The following is an 18,600-nucleotide window of genomic DNA, read 5'->3' on the forward strand; positions in this document are numbered from 1 at the left end:
TGAATATGAAATTGAATTTGTGTCTGTATGGAGAAGTGATAACCCGGGACCATGCTATTCTCAAAAAAAGAAATTTTACTTGTATTATGTTTTGTGAAAACCCAAATAAAATTTTTATTAAATAATAATAATAATAATAATAATAATAATAATAATAATAATAATAATAATAATTGTTTGAAGGGAGTTGAATCTGGCCATGGGTAAACCCATTCAAAAATGAAAATCCAGGCAGAAGTTTCTGTTTTAAGTAGGTCAGCTTCACAGTGAAACACCATTTTCAGAATGCAGCAGGGTACTTGAAAAATTGATCTCAGGAACTTGGATTGAACTCTTTCAAGAGAAAAGAATGACCTGTAAGGGCCCAATGAATCCCCAAAAGAAATTGGGCTCAGAACTTAGCTGAAAATACTTTAATCACTGCACATATATGCTGAATTCCTTTGGGAAAGTAGAAAGATTGTAAAATCAGCACTGTTTTTGTGTGATTAAGGTAACATAATAGATGTGAGACTTTTGGTTGCCTGTACCATGGAAAACAATGACCAGATATTTAAAGGCTTGACTTGCTCTTTGGGTGATTATTTAGGCACCAAACTTGTTGCTTAGAGCACTTCACAAAAAGACCTTAGCTTTGTAGTAATTAATTTATGGTCATTCTTCTCAACAATGCTTGGTAAATAAATAAAACCGCCTATTTCAGGCCAATCTACATCTGAGAAAATAGTATGATACTATCTACATACAGAAGAACAGTGTCTGTTTCCCAATTTTGGCAGATGAAGAGATGGACTTCAGTTTGGTTACAAGAGAGTTAATATATAGATTAAAAAGAAGAGCAATTAGAAAAACACCCTATACTGTCTCCCTTCTTGACAGGAATTTCCTTGAATCAATGTCCATGTGCACCTTCATCTGGGAGTTTTCATATTTCATGAATATAAGACTGAGTAATCTTTTATTAACTGAGAAACAGTTCAATTTCTACTATAGTTTAGGTCTAGACATGAAATCAAACCCACATCTAAGATCAATAAACACTACGTGTTAATGATGAATGATCTCCAGAGGAGCATTTCTCAACTAAATTAACTAGAGAATTAAAGCATGATCAATATTTATGGAGATTCTCAATCATCCAGGTCATGGTTGGAACCTTCAGCAGTTCCAAGAAGGTTTCACACCCATTTGCACTATTCAGGACAACCTGAGGGCACAGATAAATCTCCAAGAGGCCTCAATGACTCTCAGAAAGACTGCTAGTGACCAGGCAACTGCAAGAAATATAAATCCTTCAATTCTCCACCATTCAATCAGAAATGAAGTCGCTTCTTGGATGAGAAGCGAAACATCTTCAAGGAAAAACAAAGAAAGTCCAGTTGGCTTTCGAAAAAGCACATTTGGAACAGTATGATCAATAATTGAGTCCTTCCTTCCTTCCTTCCTTCCTTCCTTCCTTCCTTCCTTCCTTCCTTCCTTCCTTCCTTCCTTCCTTCCCAAATTGGAACCCAAATTATTAAATTGTAAACTCTTTCCCCTTCCTAACAACCTTGAAATTTTAGCAAAAAGGCAAAGCACAGCATGTATAAACCATTGCATATATTTGAAACTTCTCCCATAAAATAAAAATGAACAAAAACACACTCTTCTTTAGTCCATATATTTCAGTAGACCAGTCACAAAAAAAGTTTCTGAGTTGACTGTGTGAAAACAATCTGGCTGCATTATATCCAAATGACTTAAAATGAAACATCTGTCAATTCTTTCATTCGTTTAGGATTTTAAATTTTGTTGCAATTATCTTCAAACAGGATCAGTAGATAAAGCAACCTACAGCAATGTGAACAGATTGTCTAAGCAGTCTAGCAATTCCAGATTGTTGGAACATGTGTGAGGTGCCATATGCACAAATTCAAAATACTCAGAAACAATCTGAACAAATTATAAATATCTCAAGCATTCTTCTATGCTTCTTTTGATAAAAAAAAATACCCGCTAGAAGCAAGTCTTGCATGAGTCTATTGTATACTATGTGGAAATCACGTTGTCTTCCACTGTACCTTTGGCTGACCAACACTAAAGGTTCGGGTGAGGAGTAAACAAACATCAGTGTTTGGGAATCTTGTGAGTGGACTTCCAGTTCTTTAATCTTTTCTTAAGCAATTACTTTGAAAGCTCTAATTCAGAAATAGGGCACAGAAGAAATCAATTTCTTAATTTAAATTACCCTAAGGGTGGGCGGGGGGAGTATATTCTATGCAGGAAATATTTCTAGCATTCTTCATTCTGAGCAACAGGATACAGTAGCTTTGGCGCCTATTGCTCCAATTTGAGAACTGCATGCTTTTAGTCATTGTAGCAGCAGTTCCAATTTACAAGTAAATTGTTTTCTTCTGGTCTTCTTTATTTAAAGAAAAGAGATTAAATCTTGCTCTCAGCTTTCTCCTCAAGGGAAATAGATGAGTTGACCTTTAAAAAAAGAAACAGGTATGACATGGCATGGGCAGAATCACATCTTCTATCTTTCCTTCTACTTGCATATGGAAAAAAAGGAAAGAATCATGCAATGCAACCCCTAAGTAGACTAACATGACCCAAGGTGGGCTAACCTGTCTTCTAAGAGTGGCAAAGTCCACCTGGACCAAGTACCTTTAGAACATGCCTCACGGTCAGGCCTTGAGGAAGATAGAGGGCATCAAGTTCAGCCCTTTGTTCAACTGATGAGAAGTGGACAAGTTAAAGAAACGGAATAATCTAATCTTTATTACTCCGTGCAAAGCCTGACTAAATCCATCCTTGCTGAACAGTACCTGCAAAAAAAACCTAATGTATTGTGAGACATGGTCACCTGTGCAAATTGGACACTCAATACTCTATGGATGTCCTCCTCTTTTACAGGCTCTCCAGTCAAACTTAGAACATGGCGACTATGTCTTCCTGAGGCCTCCCACCAGGGGTGCGATTCAATTTTCATAACAACCGGTTCTGTGGGCGTGGCCTAATTTCTGGGTGTGGATTGGTGGTCATGTGACTGGCTGGGCATGGCTTGTATGTAAATATTATAAATATATATGTAAAGATTGAATTTTTCATTTTTTTAAAAAGAGCAACTTTTACCCAAAATCAGGCAAAGCAGGCAGGCAGATTGAGCTGCTTGCAGAATCACAGCTTCACTCCCAGATCTACCTTTCTGCAATCTGCTGCCTGAGTCTGCACTGAAAAATAGAAGCTTCAATCCTAAGGAAGGTTCAGCTCTGCTCTCAGGCCACTTCTCCCTCCTCCAACCCCCTGAATACCACCCCTGATTGGGCCTCAGGGAAGCCTCCTGGGCGGGATGGGTGAGGAGGGGAGGGGCCAGCTAGTGGTGCAATTTGCCGGTTCTCCGAACTGCGCAGAATCATAACAACCGGTTCTAATAGAACTGGTCCGAACTGGTAGAATCCCACCCCTGCCTCCCACCTTCCCATACATATACATTCATGGGATGCAAAAACCCCATGAATGGCTATAAGATTTTCTCCTGCTTTCCTGAGAAGATGCTGTTACAAAACCTAATGTGTTAGTGATATTTACAATCATAATCGAAAGCAACTGTGATTCCATAAACTTATCCAGACAGGGAGACCTTGACTTTCTAACGACCAAGTTACAAGACAACAATACTACAATTTCCCTCCCCACCCAAAAAAATGCATATTTAGCCATTTAGTGAATCAACACAAATAGTATTAAAATAACATCATGAAATTATTTACCTTGTGGTTACAATACTATTCTCAGTATTCAGTATTCTATATCGGAAGCAATCCATTTCCAGTTATATGGGATATGAATTAGTCATTAGTCTAATGATTCTATTAAGTAAATTAGATTTTTCTGCAACCAGCTCAACCATTTTAGAGCTAAAGTAGGCAATATCACTAAAACTTGCTATTTGAATAACTCAGCTAAAATTCCTCAAGTTAACTAACAAAAATGATACACAGGAGGAAGGGAGGGCATAACTGCCAGGTGCATCACCTAGTAGACTTCAAGTTCTTAACGTTATTTATTAACAGAATATCTAGCCCTCCCCAAACTTCCTCAGTGTTAGGCTTGGTGACAAAGGGAAATTTTATAATCTCCCGAGTCTTTTCCGTTCATTTGCAGGTGGCAAGTTAAACGACAGCAAACTCTTTTCCCATATGTGGAAATCAATAACTGGGGAAAGTTTTTCTACATCTCCCTGACGGCCATTTAACAGCTAGAACGAAACACACATATAGTTGACGACCGACAGATTTCTACCATTTCAAGAGAAAAACCAGAGTACTACAGCACCACCATGACTTTTCTAATCAAAATCAGCCTCTCATCACCGACAACCTGGAAGCGTTTGAGAAGATTGGAAAATGGATCTCAAAGGCAGGATTCTGGAAAGGCCATCATTGCTGATCTAGGAAAAGTGACCTAATTTTCTGAAGCCAGCTTACATTGTGTCGGACATTTTCCTTGCCAAGAAAGCAGCAGACGTCCTCAGCACTTAACAGGTTTTCCTCTCTCAGGCATGGTTTTCCTAGCTGCCAGACAGGCAGGAAAGAAGCGATCCTTCAATGCGCCTTCCCAATTTGCCCTCCATCGCACAGCATAGCTCACTCAAGAGCCTCATCGTAAAGCATACCGAGAAACTGGTGGGGCCTCCGGCAGCTTCTGTTCATTATCGCTACAGATTAATGTGACACTAATTGGTCCTGAGCCGGATCCTTTTATTGAGTCTTTTGCAGGTATGGAGCTAGGGAATAAAAGCCACTGAGCTATTAACCACAGACAAGCTCCAGCTATTTTCTTCCTTTTTTAATGCCATCGCCTGTTGCTTTCCAATCCACTTTTCCTTCAAAGGTCAGAATGGTAAAGTGGCAGATTTATTAGTTTCCACTTTCAAGGGGATTTTTTCCCCCTTTAAAATGCTCATTATGAAGGAAAGAAAGAAAAATAGTTGTTAATGTAAGGAGTCCTAAATGTCAGATTGTTCTTGCTCAGAGTGAAATATTTCACTGTCAAGCTACTTCTTACGAATTCCCAGCATGGATGCTATATCCTAGCATGATATCAATTTACATAATTTCTCCTCTTAAAGTGGTTTCCAATACTAATAATATGCGTGCCAGATAGACTCACTAAATTTTAAGTTTCCTTGTGCGGCTGACTCTGTGAAGTGACTTATCAAAAGACGTCCTGTGTTAATATTCATAAGTTAAAAATCTTTGGTAGTTTCTCAGAGTCTTCAGACCATTTTGTTGTTGGAATTTAATTCCAGAGAGACAAAAGGCAGCCCCATAAACAAATGCCTGCACATTTCTGCCCTGCCTAAGACTGAAGGAAGATGGCAGTGGAACACTAGTAGGTAATAATTTACTTACATTAGCAGTGAGTTGGAAAATTAGATTAAATTAAGTCAGGACTGAATAGAAGGTGGGTGTTTTATGAGATGGGAAAAGTCTAACAGTCAGGCACATTAAGACCCATAGTATCATTAGAAAGATGGGGAAGAAATTGCTTGATTTTGCATTTTAATGGGAACTTGTTCTATCTATGGACCCCCAAGTCTATGAATGAACCATATAACACAACTATACGGCAAAACCTGTACTGTGGTAAAGTTCCCAGCTAAACAACCCTGAACCCAAAGGCTTCATATATTATGGGAAAGTGCATTAAAAAGTTACTATATTGAGGAAAATTGCTTTCAAAACCTAGGGCAATTCCTATACAGGTAGCCCTCAACCTACGACAACAATTGAGCCCAAAATGTATGTTGCTAAGAGAGAAATTTGTTAAGTGAGTTTTGCCCCATTTTACGACTTTTCTTGCCACATTTGTGAACTGAACCACTGCGCTTGTTAATTTAGTTACACGGTTGTTAAATGAATCTGGCTTCCCCCATTGACTTTGCTTGTCAGAAGGTCGCAAAAGGGGATCTACATAACCCCAGGACACTGCAACGGCCATAAATATGAACCGGTAGTCAAGCATCCAAATCACATGACCATTGGGATGCTGTAACAGTCATAAGTGTGAAAAAAGGTCATCAGTCACTTTTTTCAGTGCCATTGTAACTTCGAATAGTCACTAAGGAAACGGTTGTAAGTCCAGAAATACCTATATACATTATTGGAAATGTACATCCAATTATGTTCAAAATTTTCATTTGGATTTTCCTAAAAATGCAACATGAGATGAACCCTGGTCAAGAGTAAACTGAAGTTTTGAAAAACTAGAAATGAATAAAACACAGTTGAATAGATTAACTCTTCTATACTGTATAATTAAGCAATACTTTAATTGTAACTGTTTAGCTGGCCGTTTTTATGCAGTAGCCAGAAGGAAAGCAAGATATTTTGCCAGTACAGTTTTAAGTTAGTATAACTGTCTGAGAAATTCAGAAGGGAAAAAAGTGTGTGTGGGGGGGGAGACTCATGCTAAATGAATAGAACAGAAGTAAAAACATAGCAACAAAGAAAATTGGCCTAGAGTTGTTTAAGATGGGCAGCCATATAAATCTTTTTTTAAATAGATAAATAAATTAGAGGCATTTGACAATAAATGTGGCATGATTGGGTGAGCAAAGGAAAAAAATCTTTAAATGTTGAAAGCACAAGGAGGAGTCCATTCCAAGGGAAAGCTGGAATGATGATGATGATGAGTGTAAATATTCTAATAAAGAATATTTATTAATAAAGAATAAATTCTTTGAAGTCAATGAGGGAATGGGATTAAGATATTCCATCAAAGGGGATAGACAAATAGAAACACACTAGAAAGACAAATAGAAAAGAGAGTTTATGCCCATTCCCTGCATAATTAGAATCTAGGGTCCAATCCCAACATGAAGTGGGGGCAGATGGTTGTGGAGAAGAAAACTGGATGGGGTTCTTAAATAAAAGGAAGATACTAAACAATATTTTTTTACTAAAAGAAACCAAAGGGAAGTACATCTCCTTTGAAGCTCAGAGGAACAAAACTAACTGAAGAAAGTAAAAATAAGCCCCCCGCCAAACTGTCCCCAAATACAGTATATAATCTTTAAAAAAAATTTCCTGCACATTTGTTAATAAGCATACATCCATTTGAGCTGGGTTCATAGAAATAAGTATAACCCTTGTTTTAGCAAAACAAGCAAAAAAGTAGAAGTGAACAATAGCATTCTTTCATTAAGCAGGCTTTTTTTTTTCAATCAGGAAATGCAGAATGTATTTCTTCAGACAAATTATAATCTAGGAATAAGGAGGATAAAAAAGCCAGGTTGGCAGCCACAAAAATGTGATCCAGGCTCTGCCCTTTTAAAAAGTATTTCTCCTGAAGAGTAAAGCTTTGGCAATAGGGTTGTGGCCAGATTGACTTTTTTGACACACACACACACACACACACACACACACACACACACACACACACACCATGCCTCCCTCCAGATGCCTTTGGTCTTAGGCCTGTAGTGCCGAAATTCCATTCTTGGAATTGAGCCACCTTTAACCACATTGCCAACTTCTGATGGCATGGTCTGTGCAAACCAATGGCAGGGCTTCCTATCAGTTTTAAGTGAGCAACCTAAAGACATAGTCTAAAAAGTTAAGGAAAGTTAAGAGCCATGATGGCAAAGTGGTTAGAGTGCAGTATTGCAGGCTACTTCTGCTGACTGCTGGCTGCCTGCAATTTGGCAGTTCGAATCCAACCAGGCTGAAGGTTGACTCATCCTTCCATCCTTCCAAGGGGTAAAATGAGGACCCAGATTGTTGAGGGGCAATAGGCTGACTCTGTAAACCGCTTAGAGAGGGCTGTGAAGCACCGTGAAGCAATATATAAGTCTAAATACTATTGTTATTGCTAAAGTTGACACTTAACTTTGCTCCCCTCCCCGACCCAAGAAAAAAAGGTCCATTTAGTGGTATGATATGCTCCCCTTCACCATCGCTGAACCTTTATCTTCCATCTCAGTGAAGAGCCTTCACGCTGCCCAGCTCTGCCCAAATCCAGAGGACTACATTCTGAGCTCTGTGCACATTCCAAAACTCGCATGGTTGTCTTTCCGAATGCAGCTTTAGCTAGTCCTCAATTTACAATCGCAACTGAATTTTCAGAATTTCTATTGCTATGCATGGTGGTTGTTAAGTGAGTCACGCCCTAATTTTATGTTCTTTTTGCTTAACGGTTATTAAGCAAATCATTGCAGTTGTTAAATGAAGCATATGGCTGTAAACAAATCTGACTTTCCCCTATTGACTTTGTTCACTGGGAAGGTTGCAAATAGTCATCACATGACCCCGGGATGCTGCAACCATTGTAAATATATGCCAGTTACCAAACACTGGAATTTTGTTCATGTGATCGTGAGGATGCTGTGATTTGCTGAAGACACAGAGGGCAAGGTCAGTGTCAGGGTTCCAAGTAATACACTCATAGCAAACAGAACTCAAAGGCAAGTAGGCTCCTCAAAGAACAGGTTTATTGGACATATCATATTGGCACAGACTGGTGAAAACCGACTCTAAAGATTCCCACAGTTTTCACCTAATTAAAAGTAAAGTTTTCCCCCCTTTTCCAAACAATCAGTCACATGGTCCAATCACGGTGCTGTCTGGTTGCTTAGAAACATTACTCCTCCTATGTTCAGCCACCATGGAAATGTCCTTGGTTCTCAGGGGAAACTATTTTGTTTTGGCTACAAAACCCCAGCTATCTCTATTCCCGCTCCACTATTGTGGCAACACTGAAGTCTCTAAGATGGCCTCAGTCAAGCCAGCTTCAGAGTTGACAGTCAAGGTTTTTTTTCAGCACCACTGTAACTTCAAACAGTGGCTAAACAAATGATTGTAAATCAAAGACTACTAGTACTATAATGCCACAAGAGCTGCAGCAAAAAGCAACCAGACGAGGATTTAAAATATGTACCTATAGTAAAAGTGGGGGAAGCAGTTGCCTTGGGGTCCACAAGAATGAGAAGACTTGTTTCCACCCCATTCCTCACTCTTGTGCCTTCAGCAAATCTGAACGATGGAGCAGGGCTACCATATCCGGCTGCAGAAATGCATATGTCATTTTCTGTATCACTTTGCAGGTGTCACCTGGATAACCACAGCCCAAGCCCAGGTCTTCATATCAGCTGATGCAGAAGAACAGGACAGAGGGCGGGTGGAAGCAAGAAGGGCGAACTCTCCCACTGCTACACCCTTCTCATCTCCTGCCCTCCATTGTTGCCCCCATGTGGCAGCAGTCTTCACTAGAAGAATCCCTGCTCCCCTTCCCTACATCTTCTCTTCCCCACCCCACTGGGCAGGCCATAAAACTCTACGTGGCAGGCTAGGAACAAAAGCCATCCTTCTAGAGCAGAAACATAAAGATGGAGATATGGAAATGTGTGTGTATGGAAAACAAAACACTGTGCCTATGATTGTCTTTCTTTCTGCCAAGGATAATAGTAAGAGCTTGTCCTTTCTAGAGGATAAAGGACACCCCCACCTATTCCAGAATCCCATATTACATTTTTGCATGTTATATACAAACATCAGCAAACTATACACACTCAGGGAAACAACAGATTATTTTGAGGTTATCTTCATAGATGGGATTTCTGTGAATGATGACTTTCGCTCTTCTATTTATTATGGAGCTTTTGTCCCTCCTGTATCAAAGAACGGAAAGGTAATTTTCAGCAATGAATTATTCATATTCTATGCCGTTGTGCCATTTGATATATTCTGAAATATTTAGGGAGCCATTTAATTCACTAATGATAAGTGAGCCAATTCTCAGAAGTGATAAGCTACTAAAGACCTGCATTAAAAAAAAGTCTGTGCTGCTTTTGATATATAGCAGGTGATCGTCTCAAAATAATGGGAATTTAGGCTTGGTATCTGTCTTAGATACAGTAATATCTAGCCAATCTTGTTTGGGTTGGGAAATTTGGCTGCATCAGGCCTGGCTAATGCTGGGATGGGAAACCACCAGGTGATCTCAGAGTGAATGGTAGATCAGGAATTTCAGCCACATACCAGAAGACAACAAGAAGCTCTTATGTCCAGGAAACTGCACCTCTTAGGTCATCAGAATCTAACTTTACATTAAGAAGACAGTGCCTTGATCAACGTATGGCAAAAACCCCCAAAAACAAATAGAAGCATTGTTCTGAGTCATTTTTTATTTAAAAGAAGAACAGAACTGCTGAATCTCTACCACAAAATCTTGTTTTAGCAAGTTATAATGGTTATACTAACAGTGCAACTTCCAGATTCATTCAATAAGTATTGAATCCAACTGAAATAATCACTTTCCAATCTGTTCCAAATCATTTGACATGATTGCTTGTCAGTTATTTTAAATAATTAAATTATTTCATTATAGTTCTCTATCTATATATAGTTCTATATAAAGCTAGTTCTATATCACTTCCCAAGTCAAGAATTTCACTAAGCCCTATATAATAGCAGATTAAAATAGCAGATATAATTATCAAAGAAAAAGTACTCAACAATTAAATTAAGCACAGCTTTCCCAATTCTGTGATTTCACGCTGTGCCACATTTTGTGATCTTGTGTGAGGAAACATCTGAGATTTTGCTTTTCTTACAAAATGCAGACCATTAAAAAAATTGTTTCAACTCTGATCAAAAGGAATTTCCAAATTATTTGTCATCAAGACCAGAAAAGTATTTCTTGCTGTGGGATGTTTTTGTCAATTTCATTGTTTTCCAGATTCCCTACCTTTTATCAGTCTTATACTCAGCTTTCAATGACCACTGACAAACAAACTGAGTTTGAGAACCCCAATTCCTTGGTCTTAACCATCTCATTTTTTTTTTCAAAACCAGTGAATTTCACCTGCAGATAATTAAACAATATCCAGGCCATCTCCGGCTCCCTTAATCCTGGGGTCTTGGAGTTGGAAGGGCCATGCAGGCCACTGAGTCCAACTGTCTGTTCTGGACAGGAATCTAAATTAAAGTATGTGAGGTCTTTTTATGTTACTGTGGAGCCATGAATATATCACCCAAACCCATTGCTCTAAATTAACTATCATTTGGGGCTGCTGCGAACCAAGGCATTCGTTGTTCTTTTAGAAGCCAAAGTACCACCTAGTACTACATGTTTATGGAGATTTTCAGTCATCCAGGTCATGGCTGTCCCAAAGTGGTTTTTTTAAGGGGCAACTAGACTTCCTTGTTTTTTCTTTCAAGAAAAAACTACCTGATAACAGATAACAGATAATCAGAGTTGGAAGGGTTCTTGTAGCTCATCTAGTCCAACCCCCCGCCTAAGCGGGAGACTCTACACCATTTCTGATAAATGGCAGTCCAATGAAAGTCTCAAGTGATGGTGCTCCCACAACTTCCGAGGGCAGGCTGTTCCATTGGTTGATTGTTCTCACTGTCAGAAAGTTTCTCCTTAGTTCCAGATTAAATCTCTCCTTGTTCAGTTTCCATCCATTATTCCTTGTCTGGCCCACAGGCGCTTTAGTAAATAGCTTGACCCCTTCCTCCCTGTGGCAGCCCCTCAAATATAGGAAGACCGCTATCATGTCTCCCCTGGTCCTTCTCTTTACTAGACTAACCAAGCCCAGTTTCTGCAACCGTTCTTCATATGTTTTAGTCTCCAGTCCCCTAATCATCCTGGTTGCTCTTCTCTGTACTTTTTCTAGAGTCTCAACATCTTTTTTGTAATGTGGTGAACAAAACTGGATGCAGTACTCTAGGTGTGGTCTTACTAAGGCTTTATAGAGTGGTATTAGTACTTCCCTTGTTCTTGACTGTATCCCTCTGTTAATACAACTTAGGATTGCATTAGCTTTTGGGGCGGCTGCTGCACACTGCTGGCTCATATTTAGCTGGTTGTCCACTAAGACTCCAAGATCCCTCTCACAGTTACTGCTATTGTGCCTGGTCTGAATTTTGATCATGTGACCATGGATATGTTGCAACAATCGTGATTGTGAAAAAGAGTCATGAATCACTTTTTTCAGCACTGTTTTAACTTTGAATGGTTACTGAACAAATGGGTGTAAATTGAAGATTACCTGTAGTTGAATGGGGAATCACCTAAGAATATCAGGCCTATTTACTAGATATAAGGAAGCTTTTTTAAACCCTGAAAGAAGAGTATGATCAAACATATCTATGATGCTTTTGAGGCACACTGGAGACATCACAAATTAAGTTTAACTTGAGGGTATCTTATGTTTTATAATATAGTGTGATGCTAGGTAACATTATTGTGATGAGAAAAGTTTTAGTGGATGTGTGAGGATTCAATTGTACATTATATAGATATCTTAGAAAGCCAAAGGGTAAAAAAGCCACTCCTTGCTCTCTCTCTGTTCCTACACACACACACACACAAAAAAAAAACCACTTAGTCAGCACTTTCTTTATGGTCAAAGATGCAATTGGTGCAAAAAGTTTGGCCAGGCCAACCGTTTCAGAAGAGAGTCAGTAATAAACCTGTTTACCAAAATGCAAAATCCCTTATAAAACTAAGAAATGATGCACCTACCTTTTACTTTTGTTCTTCTTTACATTAAACAAGTATTATCAGGAAATAAAGAATCCCTCATATTTTGCTCAGTGGTGATTATACTCAAGTGAATTATGAAAGAACTCAGACACATGGCCAATACAAGTACATGTGAGTGATATCCTAAGCCTTGAGTGTTACTGTATATAGACCTGTCTGATTAAATATTCATACTGATCTGTCATTAAGGGATAACATGGTTAGCGGAAAGATTTTTGAGGGAAAAAACGGGGAGGTCTTATAGAGGCTGTGCTAACAAAAACAAAATAGAATACAATCCCACATTTATTATACGGTAGATTCGTATAAAACAACCTGGATTTATCAGAGAAATGTATATTTTATTGCAAAATTATGTAATTTTAATTGTATTGCTATGCTACAATAATAATTGAATAAACTGTTACCACACCACCACCCAGCCTGCTGGTGGACTCCTCCCAGCTCTGTGTGCTAATGGATTTCAACTACTATGCCTTGTGAGTTGGGTCTAGGGTGGCTTGGGAATTCATAGCCATCATGACAGCTATGGGCTTGCCCCAAATTATCATGGTCCTGTCACACATAAGGGACCACACTTTCAATCTGGTTTTCATCTTGCAGCAATGGGGCTCAAAGCTGCCACTCAAGAGTGTGATCCTGGAGTCCAATGTGACTGTCCATAAAGTTCTACTAATAAGAACCATTAATAGATTATTGGTAATGAAGAGTCCGAGTATTATGAGATTTGGTTTAATTGGCATAATTGGTTGAACAATAGAAATAAAGATAAAAGAAATAAGAAAATTACAGATAAAGGTATATGAATGTATATAAAGGTATACAAATGTAGATATTTACATGAGATTGGTTTGTATAATAATTTGTACAATAATGATGGCACAGTACTGTTAAAATTAAGATTAATATATGTAAAAGGTGGAAAAGAGCAATACAAATTATTGGGGAAAAATAGATAATTGGTAACCACAAATCTTGGGACCTTTTCAGTGCTGGCTTCCGTGCCTGATTGTCTACTGATTCTTTTTTTTTTTTTTTTTTTTGTTTGTTTTAAAGAGGCCAATACTAATTTTTAATCCCAAATTGAGTTTTTAGAGTTTAAGGTATGCTCCTAAATTAAATGTTCCTACATATTACTACTTTGTTTACTGATCTTGTAAATTATTCAGAAGGATTGCTTTGAAATACCGCATAAAACGCAGCTGCCAACAATTTGGCAGTTTGATTCTCACCAGCCCAAGGTTGACTCAGTCACCCTTTCAAAGTCAATAAAATGAGGACCCAGATTATTGGGGGTGAGATGCTGACTCTGTAAACTGCTTAGAGAGAGCTGTAAAGCACTGTGAAGCAGTATATAAGTCTAAGTGCTATTGCTACTGCTATAAAATAGTTCAAGTAAACAACAAAGGGATGCTTGTGCCTTAATTTATCTTAATGCAGTTTATTGGGCACTTATGATGCTTATTTGATCATTGAATATTGTGTTTTAATTTTTGTAGTGGGTGCTTATAGTGTTGTTTTTTCCTTGATGTACTTACTGTACATTACCCAAAATTTGCCAAGGCTGGAATAGATTGTAAATAGGAATCTATTTAAATAAAGAGAATAAATAAAGAATAAATAAAGAGGAATCTCTGGCCTTCCGCCTTTTATCTAAGTAATGTATTGTTGGAAGAAAAATCCAGGTCCAGTTCCAAGTTGGAAATAAAATGGAGGCTGAAAGACAAATTCTGTTTATTGGTGAACAGAACCAACACACACACACACACACACACAGAGAGTTCTGGGACAGCTGACCAAATGGTTGAATGAGTGGATGGATCTTTATAGGTTTCTGTGACTTTGAAATCTGAACTGTTCTGTAGGTTGTGCAATGAAGGGGCTTGTGTCTTTTGCTAAATGGTGGTGGGTTAATCCTATTAAGTCCTAAAATGTCCTGTCCTGTCCTTCTTAATCCCATCACCCTGGAGCTGAAGATGTTTTGTTTATTGAATAGGTTGGCCCGGATTTGTTAATGGGCACAAATATCCATTTCTAAAGTCTTCTTGCATCTGCTGGAGGCTGTTTTACTACACAGGAAGCTTCATTTCTCCTTTGGGGAAATATAATATCCTGCCTTTTTAATATTCCCCAAAATATTTCATTCTCTAGGAGAGTGGATGGGTGCTGACTTTCTACGTACAATGCTACCAATAGAGGAGAATTTTTGTAGCTTAGGGTTAATGAGGGGTCCTTGGTACTATCTGAGCTTGGTTGTTTTCTAGCATCTTTTGTACTTGGCTTGCTCTAGGATCATCACAATTTCCCAGTGGAAACTATGGTTAAGTCTGTCCATATGCTGTAAAATTAAGGAGTTTTCATCGTGTGTTCAGACTGCTAGTTGGTGCTCATGGATGTGCTCTGCTAATCTTCTGCCTGTTTGTCCTACGTAGTGGCTATGACAGTCCTTACATTATATGTTGTAGATTATTCTTTTTTTTTTAATCTTCTGGGGCTGCTGGATCTTTTGGTTTGCTTAGGATATTTTGGAGGGCTTTAATAATGTACAATGAACTCATCTTGAAAGTAAACAAACATTAGCACTCAAACACATCTAATGTAAAATTTGCCTCCAAAAGCAAAAATACTGTCCGGAACTCTTGACCCAACTACATGGAGTCAGGGGACGAAATCATCATCATCATCATCCTTATTATGGTTTGTTGCCCAGTTGGTCAGATGTTTAGACTAGATTTGACATTTTTGTCCACCTATTGATTTTATCATTGTATTTGTATCCTACCTTTTAAATATATAAATCAAGATGGTGAACAGACCTAAAACTCCTGCCTCGTATAATATACAATCTCCAGCTTATGGCAGAAAAGCTTTGGCTGGTGATACATTTCAGATTAAAAGCCAGGGAGCATGTGAAAAGTTGTTTCATATTTTTGGGGAAAAACAAATGTGCAAAAAGCCCTTACTGCTTGAGAACTTGGTGCTGATTGCTGGTTCATTCTTCCAACTGCTTGAGCAGTTGGACGTCCCTCATTTAACATCCATTTTGTTTGTGGTCCTCCTGCTGTTTGCAGCATGGGGTTGATTACTGACCCTGGTCTCCAGGATGTTCCCATCCTCCCTGGGGCTTCTTGGGTGATATCCCACCCTCATCTGGAGCTGCCAGTCACTCTGCTGTGCTCTAGGTCCCTGCAGGGATGTTTCTCCTTCTTCAGTGAGTGGCACTGCTATTTGCTTGGCTTCCATTAAAGAACAGATTTTGGAATTAGGACACGATGTGGGTTTCCGCATTGACAAAATAACAGGAACTTGAGAAGTTGTGCTTCTAAGTCTTAGGGCTCTGATAGAAAGAAGGAAATGGACATCTTGAAGAACCTTCAGAGCTTTTCTTAGAACGGCGAGGCTTACAATCCCTGAGGTGCCCTTTTCTTTTATATTCCTCCCGATACTCTCCCGGATTGTATCCCTTTATAAAAATAGCGTCACCGTTGATCTGATTATCAAGGTTTGTCAGCTGCTTCTCAGGCAATTAAAAACCGGATTTCAATAAGCAGGAGTTGCTTGCAGGAAATGCTGCAAGTCCTTGAAATTATGAGATGAAGTATTATAGACATAATGATAAGAAATGTCATTTTATCACCCAGAATGAAACAGCAGGCACCGTTTTCACTTATAAATAAATATTAACCTTTAAAATGCAAGTCAAAAGCCTGTCCAGAATTGCCTAACAAACTCTAAACCATCCAGCTATTAGATTATATTCTAATTACATATATTGATACACCCCCAATCAGGTACACAGACATGCAAAATAATTGAGCTGAAGGATTTGATTAGCTGAGAATTAGGCTATCTGTAGATTTCCTATATTGATTTATTTATTTTTAATCTCTTAACAGATCTGCTTTGTATTTTGTGATCTTCTCAGACTACAGAGTCATTAGTCCAATTCTCTGAATGGCACAATCTATCATGTCTTGTGGGACATTTACATGAGGCTTTGTCTCTTTGAAGGAGAATAAATCAGAGATGTCAGACAGTCATTCACTTCTAAGGCTGTGCAAAGGTGTAAACTTCATTTGTGTTATTATTGGCCAGGCATAAATGGAAAAGATTGCCTCGTCTGAGAATAAAACATAATTAATCAATAACTGCTTATTTCTTTTGAGTGAAGGTAAGGAAGGAAAGGTTGGCTCAAGGGCGAAAACAATGGAACAAAAATATTATCCAACTTCTTAAACTGAGTGACATATAAAGACAGCAACGTCTTATTGGTGTAACATATTTAGACTGTTACATGATCCAATACCTGTTCCAGGTGTTAAAAGAAATTAAGAATCTGAAAAAGCCATTTTTTAATGAGGTAATTTATTTCCTAGGTTATTTATTTTGGAAATATACATGCATATCTAACATAATTCCCAATAAAAGCAAATGAATAAATATGCTATAGAACAAAGTATTAAAAACTCAATTGCAAGAAAACTGGAAACCAAATGCAAATGGTGCATCAACTGAATCTAATCTTCCTATGTATATTTTTAAATTCAACTAACTGGAAGTAAACGATCCAGATAGTCTTCCTTGGACAACAAAAATTCCACTAGAGAGAAAATAATGAACTTACAGCTACTCAACCCAACATTTGATGTGTATGATGACTCGGAGGGTGGCACAAAGGCAACACAGTCAGATAATCAGTAGGAGTCCCTTTATTAGCTCCAACTTTACCCATTGGGTCCTTGTTACCTTCTGGGCTGGAGAAAAACTCCCCCAGGAACAACCTTTGGCTGCAGAGAATCAAGTCCAAAACATGGTCAACAAAAACTGTAACTATAAGTCCAATCAAGGCAAGATGAGGTAATTAGTCTGACAGGGCAAGAGAAGGAATTCCAGATGTGAAAGAAAGGCAGTAATTTAACCTGGTTGAGAGGATGCCAGGAACGCAGATAACCAAAGTCAACACAAGATAAACTCACATTTGTTCCCAGCAGACAACGCTCTCAGCTTGCATCTCTTTTAAGCTCTTATTCCCAGGTGTGGCTAATGAAGGGAATCAGGGACCTTTCCTCCCCAGTAAGCCACGCAATCCACATTGCTCTCTTCTCCATTCCTCCCTGTGTGCCCTAGGATGAAGAGTGGGTGGGCCTGGGTCTTCCTCTGAACTCCTTCTCCCTTGTTCTACCTCTCTCCTGCTCTACCCAGCAGACTTTGCCCTTCCCCAGTTTCCTCCACAGCCAAGGGAGCCACACCCCCTGTCAGCTGTTCATCTTCCTACTCAGATTCAGACTCCGACAAGGGCATGACAGTCCCACATGGTTAACTTACAGCATACAGGAACAGACTAAAAGCTCTTTCCAACAATCAACTGAATGAACTTTTCCATCCTTTGTCAGAATGCAACCTTCTTCACCTCTTGGGCCGATGGCATATGGCCCATAGCCCCCAATAAATTCCCATAATCCTAACATGGATACTCAAGTTTTCTCGGAAGCCTGAGCCTTTGAAGCAAAGAGTTTTTTGAGTGGCTGATATTTATGCTCAGGTCCTGCCATTAGCCTCTTACTAGAAATATGCACCAAGGCTATCCTTCCTGACAGTAAATAAAAAATCCATCTGGAGGCAGAAGAATGAACAGACATCAAGATTAATTTCTTAAGAATGATTGCAGTTAAAAACATACTGACAGTTGGACTAAAGCTGGTGTACCATGGGGTGAGCGCATGGATAATAAGATTTAAATTTAATGGGTTTGTACATGGTAGTCCTCGACTTATGACCACAATTGAGCCCAAATTTTATGTTGTTGAGTGAGGCATTTGTTAAGTGAGTTTTGCCCCATTTTACAACCTTTCTTGCTGCAGTTGTTAAGTGAATCACTGCAGTTGATAAGTTAATAACACAGTCATTAAGTGAATCTGGCTTCCCCATTGACTTTGCTTGTCAGAAGGTTGCAAAAGGGGATCACATGACCCCGGGACACTGCGACCGTCATAAATGTGAACCAATTGCCCTGCATCTGAATTTTCATCCCATGATTATGGGGGTGCTGCAATGGTTTAA

The 18,600-nt window shown here is 38.8% G+C and overlaps 1 protein-coding gene across 4 annotated transcripts in view; it reads right to left on the bottom strand.

The window, feature by feature from the left end:
• The window catches only part of MYO3B (myosin IIIB), a 289,387-nt gene extending 276,784 nt beyond the window's left edge, over positions 1-12,603 (bottom strand). For 3 of the 4 annotated variants that reach the window (XM_087949749.1, XM_087949750.1, XM_087949746.1), the window contains exon 1: positions 4,473-4,727. In XM_087949749.1, coding sequence (XP_087805875.1) covers positions 4,473-4,486 — 14 coding nt within the window. In that variant the 5' untranslated portion in view covers positions 4,487-4,727. Of the gene's footprint in view, positions 1-4,472; positions 4,728-12,519 lie in introns of those variants that run through there. The other variant, XM_087949748.1, reaches the window with a different exon arrangement.
• Positions 12,604-18,600: the final 5,997 nt, after the last annotated feature.

Source organism: Notechis scutatus, chromosome 1 (genome assembly GCF_049901735.1).
Source record: "Notechis scutatus isolate UNSWTSFEM ecotype Mainland chromosome 1, rNotScu1.2, whole genome shotgun sequence".
In the NCBI taxonomy this organism is placed as follows: domain Eukaryota; kingdom Metazoa; phylum Chordata; class Lepidosauria; order Squamata; family Elapidae; genus Notechis; species Notechis scutatus.